Source organism: Trachypithecus francoisi, unplaced genomic scaffold (assembly GCF_009764315.1).
Source record: "Trachypithecus francoisi isolate TF-2019V2 unplaced genomic scaffold, Tfra_2.0 Lachesis_group0, whole genome shotgun sequence".
In the NCBI taxonomy this organism is placed as follows: domain Eukaryota; kingdom Metazoa; phylum Chordata; class Mammalia; order Primates; family Cercopithecidae; genus Trachypithecus; species Trachypithecus francoisi.
Window position 1 is genome coordinate 67,230,569 of NW_022681453.1, and position 11,110 is coordinate 67,241,678.

Below are 11,110 nucleotides of genomic sequence, written 5' to 3' on the forward strand. Positions count from 1 at the left end.
AGAAAATTGAATTGTGGTTTTCAGGAGTAGAAGTTGGGGAGTAGGATGAGAAGATAGTATTTAAAGAGTATGGAATTTCAGTTTGGGCAAATATAAACGTTCTGGAGATGGACAGTGGCAGTGGTCATGTAACAATATGAATGTACTTTAATACCACTGAACTGTACAATTAAAAATGGTTAAAATGATAAATCTTATGTATATTTTACCACAATAAAAAAATACATGAAGCAAACACTGATAGAACTGTGATGAGGAATAAAACCACAATTATTTCAATAACCCTCTCAACAACAACTTATAGAACAAGCACGCAGAAAAGCAGCAAGGATATGGTAGATATGAACAACACTTATTAAACAACTTGATCTAATTGACATTTTTGGAAAACTTCACCAAATAACATTCTTCTTAATGAACATTGCACATAGAACATTTACCAAGATAGACTATGTTCTGTACCATCAAATAAATCTCAATAAACTAAAAAATATATATATATACAAAGTATATTCTCTGCCCACAATAGAATTAAGTTAGAAGTTAATAACAGAAATATCTCTGGTTATATTACCAACTATATGGAAACTAAACAACACACTTCTAAATACCCAAAGGCTCAAAGAAGAAATCAAAAGGGAAATTATGAAGTATTTCAAACTGAATGAAAACTTCACCTTTCACAACTTGTAGATTCCCCAAAAGCAGTATTTAGAAGGAAATTTTTATCACTAAACACCTGTATTTTAAAAAGAAGATAGGTCTCAAATCAAAGGCCTCAAAGAGCTGGGCACAGTAGCCTGTGACAGCTACTTGGGAGGCTGAGGAGGGAGGATTTCCTCAGCCCAGGAGTTTAAAGCTATAGTGGTCCATGACTGTGTCTGTGAATAGCCACTGTACTCCAGCCTGGGCAACATAGCAAGACCATGTCTCTTTAAAAAAATCAAACAAACAGACAGCCCCTCCTTTCTCATTAAAAAACAAAAACAAAAAAACCCTCAGCTTGTAACTTAAGAAACTAGAAACAGAGCAAATTAAACTCCAAGTAAGCAGAAGAAAGGAAATAAAGATCAAAGGGAAATCAATAAACTAGGAAACAAAAGCAATAGAGAAAAATCAATGAAACTAAAAGCTGATTGTTTGAGAAGATCGATAAAATTTATAAAACTGCAGCCAGACTGATCAGGAAAAAGAAGACATAAATTACCAACATCAGGAGGTAAGAGAAGTGACACCAATAGAGACTATACAGATATTGAAGAATAAGGGAATATTAGTACCTTTATACCAATACAACAATTTTTATGAAATAGACAAATCCTCAAAAGACAAATTACCACAGTTCACCCGAGAATAGATAAAATGAATAATCTCATATATCTATATATCTACTAAATTGTAGCTGAAAACCTCTCCATAAGAAAACTTGCATGGCTGGATTGCTTCACTGATTCGTTTAAGAAGGAAATAATGCCAATTCCATAAAAAATTGAAGAAAAGGAAATACTTTCCAACTCATTTTATAAGACCAGCAATACCCTGACACCATAACCAGAGACCTTACAAGCAAAGAATTTCAGAACAATATTCCTCATGAACATTTATCTCAAAATTCTAAACATTAAAACTTTTAACAACATGGATAAATCTCAAAATAGTTACTCATTTAGCAAATTGAATCTAACAATATGTTGAAAGGCTAGTATATCATGAACAAGTAAAGTTTATCTCAGGTATAATTTACCATATTAACAGACTCAGACTAAGAAAAATCATATTATTATATCAATAAATGCAGAAAAAGAGCTTGACAAAATATAACATCTAGTCCTGACACCCCACACACCCCAAGAACGAAATCTTAACAAACTAGGAATTTGGAAAAAACTTTCTCCACCTGATGAAAGATATCTATGAAATACCTACAACTGACATCATGTTCAATGACAAAAGACTGAATGTTTCTCCTCTAAGATTAGGAACAAGGCGGAATGTCGTTCGGCACAATCATAATCCCATCAGGTTTTCTTGTGGAAATTGACACACTGATTCTAAAATTCATATAGAAATACAAAGGACCTAGAAGAGAATAGCTAAGTAACTGCAAAAAAGAACAGAGTTGGAGGGCTGACGTTACCTGATTGCAATTATAAAGCTATAGAATCAAAACAGTGATATTGATACAAAGATACAAAAACAAATCAGTAGAACAGACTTGAATCCAGAAATAAATCCACATGTATAGCCAACTAATTATTGACAGAGATGCACAGTTAATGCAGTAGAAAAACTGGAGCAATTGGCTATCCATATATTAAAAAATTTGAACTTGAAGCCATACATCACTTCATATACAAAATTTAACTCAAAGTAGATCATAGGCCTAATGCAAAACCTAAAACTATAAAACTTCTAAAAGGAAACAATGGAGAAATATTGTGACTTTTTTTTTTTTTGTTATACTTTAAGTTCTAGGGTACATGTGCACAACGTGCAGGTTTGTTACATATGTATACTTGTGCCATGTTGGTGTGCTGCACCCATCAACTCATCAGCACCCATCAACTCGTCATTTACATCAGGTATAACTCCCAATGCCATCCTTCCCCTCTCCCCACTCCCCATAATAGGCCTCAGTGTGTGATGTTCCCCTTCCCATGTCCAAGTGATCTCATTGTTCAGTTCCCACCTATGAGTGAGAACATGCGATGTTTGGTTTTCCGTTCTTGTGATAGTTTGCTGAGAATGATGGTCTCCAGCTGCATCCATGTCCCTACAAAGGACATGAACTCATCCTTTTTTATGACTGCATAGTATTCCATGGTGTATATGTGCCACATTTTCTTAATCCAGTCTGTCACTGATGGACATTTGGGTTGATTCCAGGTCTTTGCTATTGTGAATAGTGCCACAATAAACATACATGTGCATGTGTCTTTATAGCAGCATGATTTATAATCCTTTGGGTATATACCCAGTAATAGGATGGCTGGGTCAAATGGTATTTCTAGTTCTAGATCCTTGAGGAGTCTCCATACTGTTTTCCACAATGGTTGAACTAGTTTACAATCCCACCAACAGTGTGAAAGTGTTCCTATTTCTCCACATCCTCTCCAGCACCTGTTGTTTCCTGACTTTTTAATGATTGCCATTCTAACTGGCGTGAGATGGTATCTCATTGTGGTTTTGATTTGCATTTCTCTGATGGCCAGTGATGATGAGCATTTTTTCATGTGTCTGTTGGCTGTATGAAGGTCTTCTTTTAAGAAATGTCTGTTCATATCCTTTCCCCACTTTTTGATGGGCTTGTTTGTTTTTTACTTGTAAATTTGTTTGAATTCTTTGTAGGTTCTGCATATTAGCCCTTTGTCAGATAAGTAGATTGCAAAAATTTTCTCTCATTCTGTAGGTTGCCTGTTCACTCTGATGGCAGTTTCTTTTGCTGTGCAGAAGCTCTTTAGTTTAATTATATCCCATTTGTCAATTCTGGCTTTTGTTGCCGTTGCTTTTGGTGTTTTAGACATGAAGTCCTTGCCTATGCCTATGTCCTGAATGGTATTACCTAGGTTTTCTTCTAGGGTTTTTATGGTTTTAGGTCTAACATTTAAGTCTCTAATCCATCTTGAATTAATTTTTGTATAAGGAGTAAGGAAAGGATCCAGTTTCAGCTTTCTACTTATGGCTAGCCAATTTTCCCAACACCATTTATTAAATAGGGAATCCTTTCCCCATTTCTTGTTTTTGTCAGGTTTGTCAAAGATCAGATGGCTGTAGATGTGTGGTATTATTTCTGAGGGCTCTGTTCTGTTCCATTGGTCTATATCTCTGTTTTGGTACTAGTACCATGCTGTTTTGGTTACTGTAGCCTTGTAGTATATAGTTTGAAGTCAGATAGCGTGATGCCTCCAGCTTTGTTCTTTTGACTTAGGATTGTCTTGGCAATGTGGGCTCTTTTTTGGTTCCATATGAACTTTAAAGCAGTTTTTTCCAATTCTGTGAAGAAACTCATTGGTAGCTTGATGGGGATGGCATTGAATCTGTAAATTACCTTGGGCAGTATGGCCATTTTCACGATATTGATTCTTCCTATCCATGAGCATGGTATGTTCTTCCATTTGTTTGTGTCCTCTTTTATTTCACTGAGCAGTGGTTTGTAGTTCTCCTTGAAGAGGTCCTTTACATCCCTTGTAAGCTGGGTTCCTAGATATTTTATTCTCTTTGAAGCAATTGTGAATGGAAGTTCACTCATGATTCGGCTCTCGGTTTGTCTGTTACTGGTATATAAGAATGCTTGTGATTTTTGCACGTCAATTTTGTATCCTGAGACTTCACTGAAGTTGCTTATCAGCTTAAGGAGATTTTGGACTGAGATGATGGGGTTTTCGAAATATACAATCATGTCATCTGCAAACAGGGACAATTTGACTTCTTCTTTTCCTAACTGAATACCCTTTATTTCTTTCTCTTGCGTGATTGCCCTAGCCGGAACTTCCAACACTATGTTAAATAGGAGTAGTGAGAGAGGGCATCCCTGTCTTGTGCCAGTTTTCAAAGGGAATGCCTCCAGTTTTTGCCCATTCAGTATGTTGGCTGTGGGTTTGTCATAAATAGCTCTTATTATTTTGAGATATGTTCCATCAATACTGAATTTATTGAGAGTTTTTAGCATGAAGGGCTGTTGAATTTTGTTGAAGGCCTTTTCTGCATCTATTGAGATAATCATGTGGTTTTTGTCTTTGGTTCTGTTTATATGCTGGATTACGTTTATTGATTTGAGTATGTTGAACCAGCCTTGCATCCCAGGGATGAAGCCCACTTGATCATGGTGGATAAGCTTTTTGATGTGCTGTTGGATTCGGTTTGCCAGTATTTTATTGAGGATTTTTGCATCGATGTTCATCAGGGATACAGGTCTAAAATTCTCTTTTTTTGTTGTGTCTCTGTCAGGCTTTGGTATCAGGATGATGTTGACCTCATAAAATGAGTTAGGGAGGGTTCCCTCTTTTTCTATTGATTGGAATAGTTTCGGAAGGAATGGTACCAGCTCCTCCTTGTACCTCTGGTAGAATTCGGCTGTGAATCTGTCTGGTCCTGGACTTTTTTTGGTTGGTAGGCTATTAATTATTGCCTCAATTTCAGAGCCTGCTATTGGTCTATTCAGGGATTCAACTTCTTCCTGGTTTAGTCTTGGGAGAGTGTAAGTGTCCAGGAAATTATCCATTTCTTCTAGATTTTCTAGTTTATTTACATAGAGATGTTTTTAGTATTCTCTGATGGTAGTTTGTATTTCTACCATCAATCGGTGGCGGTATCCCCTTTGTCATTTTTTATTGTGTCTATTTGATTCTTCTCTCTTTTCTTCTTTATTAGTCTTCCTAGCGGTCTATCAATTTTGTTGATTTTTTCAAAAAACCAAATCCTGGATTCACTGATTTTTTTGGAGGGTTTTTTGTGTCTCTATCTCCTTCAGTTCTGCTCTGATCTTAGTCATTTCTTGCCTTCTGCTAGCTTTTGAATGTGTTTGCTCTTGCTTCTCTAGTTCTTTTAATTTTGATGTTAGAGTGTCAATTTTAGATCTTTCCAGCTTTCTCTTGTGGGCATTTAGTGCTATAAATTTCCCTCCACACACTGCTTTAAATGTGTCCCAGAGATTCTGGTATATTGTATCTTTGTTCTCATTGGTTTCAAAGAACATCTTTATTTCTGCCTTCATTTCGTTATGTACCCAGTAGTAATTCAGGAGCAGGTTGTTCAGTTTCCATGTAGTCGTGCGGTTTTGATTGAGTTTCTAAGTCCTGAGTTCTAGTTTGATTGCACTGTGGTCTGAGAGACAGTTTGTTATAATTTCTGTTCTTGTACATTTGCTGAGGAGTGAATAAAGCTGCATTTTTAATAAAGTTCTTTTAACCTAAGTGCTTAAAAAAATGTTAGGGGTCCTGAGCTTTTAAAAATAATCAGCCTGGCCACCAATAAAACATGGCCAATGAATCTCTTCTTTTTAGTTATTATTATACTCTAAGTTCTGGGATACATGTGCGAAATGTGCAGGTTTGTTACATGGGTATACATGTGCCATGGGTGGTTTGGGACCCATCAACCTGTCATCTACATTAGGTTTTTCTCCTAATGCTATCCCTCCCCTAGCTCCCCACCCCCCAATAGGCCCCACTGTGTGATGTTCCCCTCCCTGCGTCCACATGTTCTCATTTTTCAACTTCCACTTATGGGTGAGAACATGCAGTATTTGGTTTTCTGTTCTTGTGTTAGTTTGCTGAGAATTATGGTTTCCAGCTTCCAGGACATAAACCATGTCCCTGCAAAGGACATGAACTCATCCTTTTTTAGGGCTGCATAGTATTCCATGGTGTATATGGCCAACGAATCTCTTAAGTGCTGATCAATCATATTAGCAACTCCTCCCTTAGCCAAGCACCAGAACCTAATTGGAGAAAGGGGCAGAACCACAACTGAAAGTTTTTAAAGCAGAGATAGAATGAAGACAGACAGAAGCATGCCTTCTCTTCAATAAATAGATAATCAGTTCCTAAGCTCTGTAGAGAGGACATACTGCTTTTAACAGTTTTAATCGTTTACAAATTTAATCGCCTTTATAAAGATTATATACCCAAGCCCCACACACCCCAAGAAATTCTGATACAGTAAGTTTTGTGTGGCCTCATGTACCTATATTTTTTAAATTTATTTATTTTCAGGGTGGTAAAATAGATAAAATGTAAAAAGTACCATTTTAACTATGTTTAAATGTAGTTTGCTAGCATTGAGTGCATTCATATTGTTTGTGCAACCATCACCACCATCCATCTTGAGAACTTTTTTCATCTTGCAGAACTGAAACTCTGCATCCATTAAACACTAACTCACCATTCCCCCACTACCCAGCTCCTGGTAACCACCATTCTGCTTTCTGTCTCTATGAATTTGCCTACTCTAAGTACCTCATTAGTGGAATCATACTTCGTTGTTTTACTTGGTATAATGTCTTCAAGGTTCATGTTTTAGCATGTATCAGAATTTTCTACTTTTTAAAGGCTGAATAATATTCCATTATGTATACTACATTTTGTTTATCCAAGGAACACTTGGGTTCCTTCCACCCTTTGGCTATTGTGAATAATGCTACTGTGAGCATGTGTGTACAAATATCTGTTTGTATACTTGCTTTCAATTCTTTTGGGTGAGTATCCAGAAATGTAAATGCTAGATTATATGCTAATTCTTTTTAAAAATTTTTTGAGGAACTGCCATACTGTTTTCCATAGTGGCTGTACCATTTTACATTTCCACCAGTCACACACAGGGTTCCAGTTTCTGTACATCCTTGTCAGCATTAGTTATTTTTGTTGTAGTCGTTGTTTTTGATAGTAGCTAATAGATACGAAGTTATGCCTTATGGTTTGAACTTGCATTTTCCTAATTAGTGATTTTGAGCATCTTTTCATGTGTTTACTGGCCGTTTCTTTATCTTTTTTGCAGAAATGTCTATTCAAGTCATTTTTTTTTCCACAGGATTGTATTTTGTTCATTTTTTAATCAGGTTGTTTTTTGTAGTTGTTTTTTATCTCCTCTTCCATAATTCCACAGTGTCTGAGAAAGTAAAGTATGGTCACATACACAAAAGAAAGACAAAAAACTTCTACACCATTATTTTTATCTAAAACTTTTAAGAGACTAATACTTGCATAAGAGTACAAGATAGATATCAATCATAAGATTGAATTGATAAAATGAGAGACAGCTAAGCATTCTAAAACCTCTGCTAAGTGGTGGGGTACTTTGATACCTATGTCCTCTTTGTGATAAGTTTTTCTGTCCTGTGTTTCCAGGGCTCTGCAATGTCAGATGTGGTCAGTAGGGAGCTCCATGCCCAAGCTCAAGAACGACTGCAACACTACTTCATGGGCAGGGCCATGGAAGAGCGAGCCCAGCAGCACAGAGAAGCTCTGATGGCACAGATCAGCACCAACGTTGAACAGCTAATGAGTATGTGCTCATTTTACTTTTGTTCTCTAAAAGGAACAACCTATGCAAGGTTTGTGACATCCAAAACCTTTAGAAGGAAACCATTAGTAAGCATCTTTAACTCATCCCCTAACCTCAGGAAATTTCTACATAGATCAGACCAGCACGTAATGTTTTCAAATGATGCGGATTTTATAACCTCTTTCTTACCTGTTTCCCGAAGCCTTGCCATCATTTATATGTGTCACCCCGAAGTTATTAATTTCAGATGCTGAGCCGTACTCGCCATCTTTTACTATGTAATCTGAAAAGCTTTTGGTCATATTTTAAAGTAGATGATGACAATAGTTACAGTGTCATTCTCTTGTAGCGCATTGTATAATTTTTTTTTATTTTTTTGAGACGGAGTCTTGCTCTGTTGCCAGGCTGGAATGCAGTGGCGTGATCTTGGCTCACTGTAACCTCTGCCTCCCAGGTTTAAATGATTCTCCTGCCTCAGCTGGGACTACAGATGAGCACCACCATGCCCAGCTAATTTTTGTAGTTTTAGTAGACACAGAGTTTCACCATGTTGGCCAGATGGTCTCAGTCTCTTGACCTTGTGACCTGCCTACCTCGGCCTCCCAAAGTGCTGCGATTATAGGCGTGAGCAACTGCGCCTGGCCTATAATTTTTAATGAAGTACTTTTACAAAAATTAATTCATCATAACCACTGACCCATTTAACGAGAGATCCCATCCATGAAGCCCCTGTGTTTCAGTTAGCCTCTTGGATTTCTTTAGTGTATGTGAACAGAAAGGACCAGTGTTTTCTCTAATGGCTACTACTTGGGAATTTTATATTTTGAAATTGGATAAATGGCTGAAACTGAGCCTCTCATCTATAGGACGAGGTTCTATGAAAGTTTCTGTTCTTTAAATAAACCATCTTGGCTGGGTGAGGTGGCTCACGCCTCTAATCCCAGCACTTTGGGAGGCCGAAGTGGGCGGATCACGAGGTCAGGAGTTTGAGACCACATAACCAACATGGTGAAACCCCATCTAAAAATACAAAAATTAGCTGGGCATGGTGGCGGGTGCCTGTAATCTCAGCTACTCGGGAGGCTGAGGCAGGAGAACTGCTTGAACCCAGGAGGCGGAGATTGTAGTGAGCAGAGATCATGCCACTGCACTCCAGCGTAGGTGACAGAGTAAGACTCTGTCTCAAAAATAATAATAAAAATAAATAAATAAACCATCTTACAAAAATCTACATCTTTTTTTATTCCTTTAAACACAGAAATGGCTGGGCGCGGTGGCTCATGCTTGTAATCCCAACATTTTGGGAGGCCGAGGTAGGCAGATCATCTGAGGTCAGGAGTTCAAGACCAGCCTGACCGACATGGTGAAACCCCCATCTCTACTAAAAATACAAAATTAACCAGACATGGTGGTGCATGCCTGTAATCCCAGCTACTCGGAAGGCTGAGGTTGGAGAATTACTTGAACCCAGGAGGCGGAGGTTGCAGTGAGCTGAGATCGCACCATTGCATTCCAGCCTGGGCAACAAGAGCAAAACTCTATCTCAAAAAAAACAGAAATGGACCAAATATGTTGACTCATGGCTGTAATCCCAACATTTAGGGAAGCTGAGGCAGAAGGATTGCTTGAGTCCAGAAGTTTGAGACCAGCCTGGGCAGCATAGTGAGATCTCTACAAAAAAGAAAAAAATATTAGCTGGGTATGGTGGCATAGTCCCAGGTACTTAGGAAGCTGAGGTGGGAGAATCACTTGAGCCCAGGAGGTTGAGGCTGCAGCCAACCGTGATCATGCTACTGCACTCCAGCTTAGGCAATAGAGCGAGACCCTGTCTCAAAAGTAATACATTCAGAGTTGGAATGCTGTTTCTGCCTACAGAGTTACAGCTCTGTAACTTCCAAGTTCCTACCTGCCTGGCGTAGGACTCTTGTTCTCATCTATTTATTTTCTGTCCACTACAGAGGCACCAAGTCTAAAGGAGGCAGAAGGCAAAGAACCTGAGCTCTTCCTAAGTAGATCCAGGCCTGTGGCAGCCAAGGCCAAGCAGGCCCATCTCACAACCCTGAAGCACATTCAAGCACCCTGGTGGAAGAAGCTTGGGGAAGAATCTGGAGATGAGATTGATGTTCCAAAGGATGAGCTTAGTGTAGAATTAGAAACTTTATTCATTGGTGGAACCAAACCACCTTAGTGAGTTACCCTAAGAATTGACACAAATCTCATATTTTAGGAGATTATATTGGTTCTGCCTCTGGCATGCTAGTAGACTAGGGCCATCCTAACTTATTATTTTCCAGAGGTGACAAGACCTGCAGTAAGCAAAGAGTTATCTTCTACCTCTCTCTCAATTTTCTTTTTCTTTTCTCTGTATCCTCATCCTTGCCCACACACAGATTTATGTGGCTTTTATTGTAGAACTAAACTTAGCATAGTGTTCTGTTGTTTACATGAAGTGTGTTTTTCTTTGGTTTCTGCTGTTTTCCAACTAAAGATTTTTTTCTAAATAAATATTTTCAACAATTGATTTGAAAAATTTGTCAGGATTATTTCAACTTTTCACATTTGTTATCTGAAATTCCTATTTCCTATTAACATAGGAGATGTGTGCAGACTTTATTAATGTGAGGAAAAGAAATGCTCAATTGAAGAACATTTCCCTATTTTCTATAAAGCAGTGGTTGAACTCATTTTCTATTTTGTTATTTCTAAAAGGAACTACCTACCAAAAAAATGCATTCTTTCTATTAAACTATGAGAACTATATAATGTACTGTTTTCCTTTTTGTCTTTTCTCCTAGGAATCTCAGAGTTAAATATAATGTTTAATTTTTGTTATAATCCTAGGTACCTTTATGATTATTTGGTTCCAACCTAATACTTTTCAATTTCCATGTTTACTTTAAATATATTTTAATACCATAAAATTGAAGCCACTTCAATTTGTGTTTGTAACAATATGGAATTTAAGTTAAACTCAGTTAACAAATCATAACTCCATATCATAAAGAATCTAGAAGATGCTTTTTGTAAAATGAGTAAAAATACCCATATTTCTGGATGTAAGGCCAAATTGTATAATGTTGTACAATCTCTAATGTTAACTTTAGTAAAA

At 37.5% G+C, this 11,110-nt stretch overlaps 1 protein-coding gene across 2 annotated transcripts in view; it reads left to right on the plus strand.

Moving 5' to 3' along the window:
* Nucleotides 1-10,759, plus strand: part of IQCB1 (IQ motif containing B1) — a 76,873-nt gene extending 66,114 nt beyond the window's left edge. Inside the window, exons 14-15 of one of the 2 annotated variants that reach the window (XM_033211060.1) lie at nt 7,845-8,001; nt 9,960-10,759. In XM_033211060.1, the coding sequence (XP_033066951.1) occupies nt 7,845-8,001; nt 9,960-10,189 (387 nt within the window). In that variant the 3' untranslated portion in view covers nt 10,190-10,759. The remainder of the gene's footprint in view (nt 1-7,844; nt 8,002-9,959) is intronic. The other variant, XM_033211061.1, reaches the window with a different exon arrangement.
* The last annotated feature ends 351 nt before the right edge of the window (nt 10,760-11,110 follow it).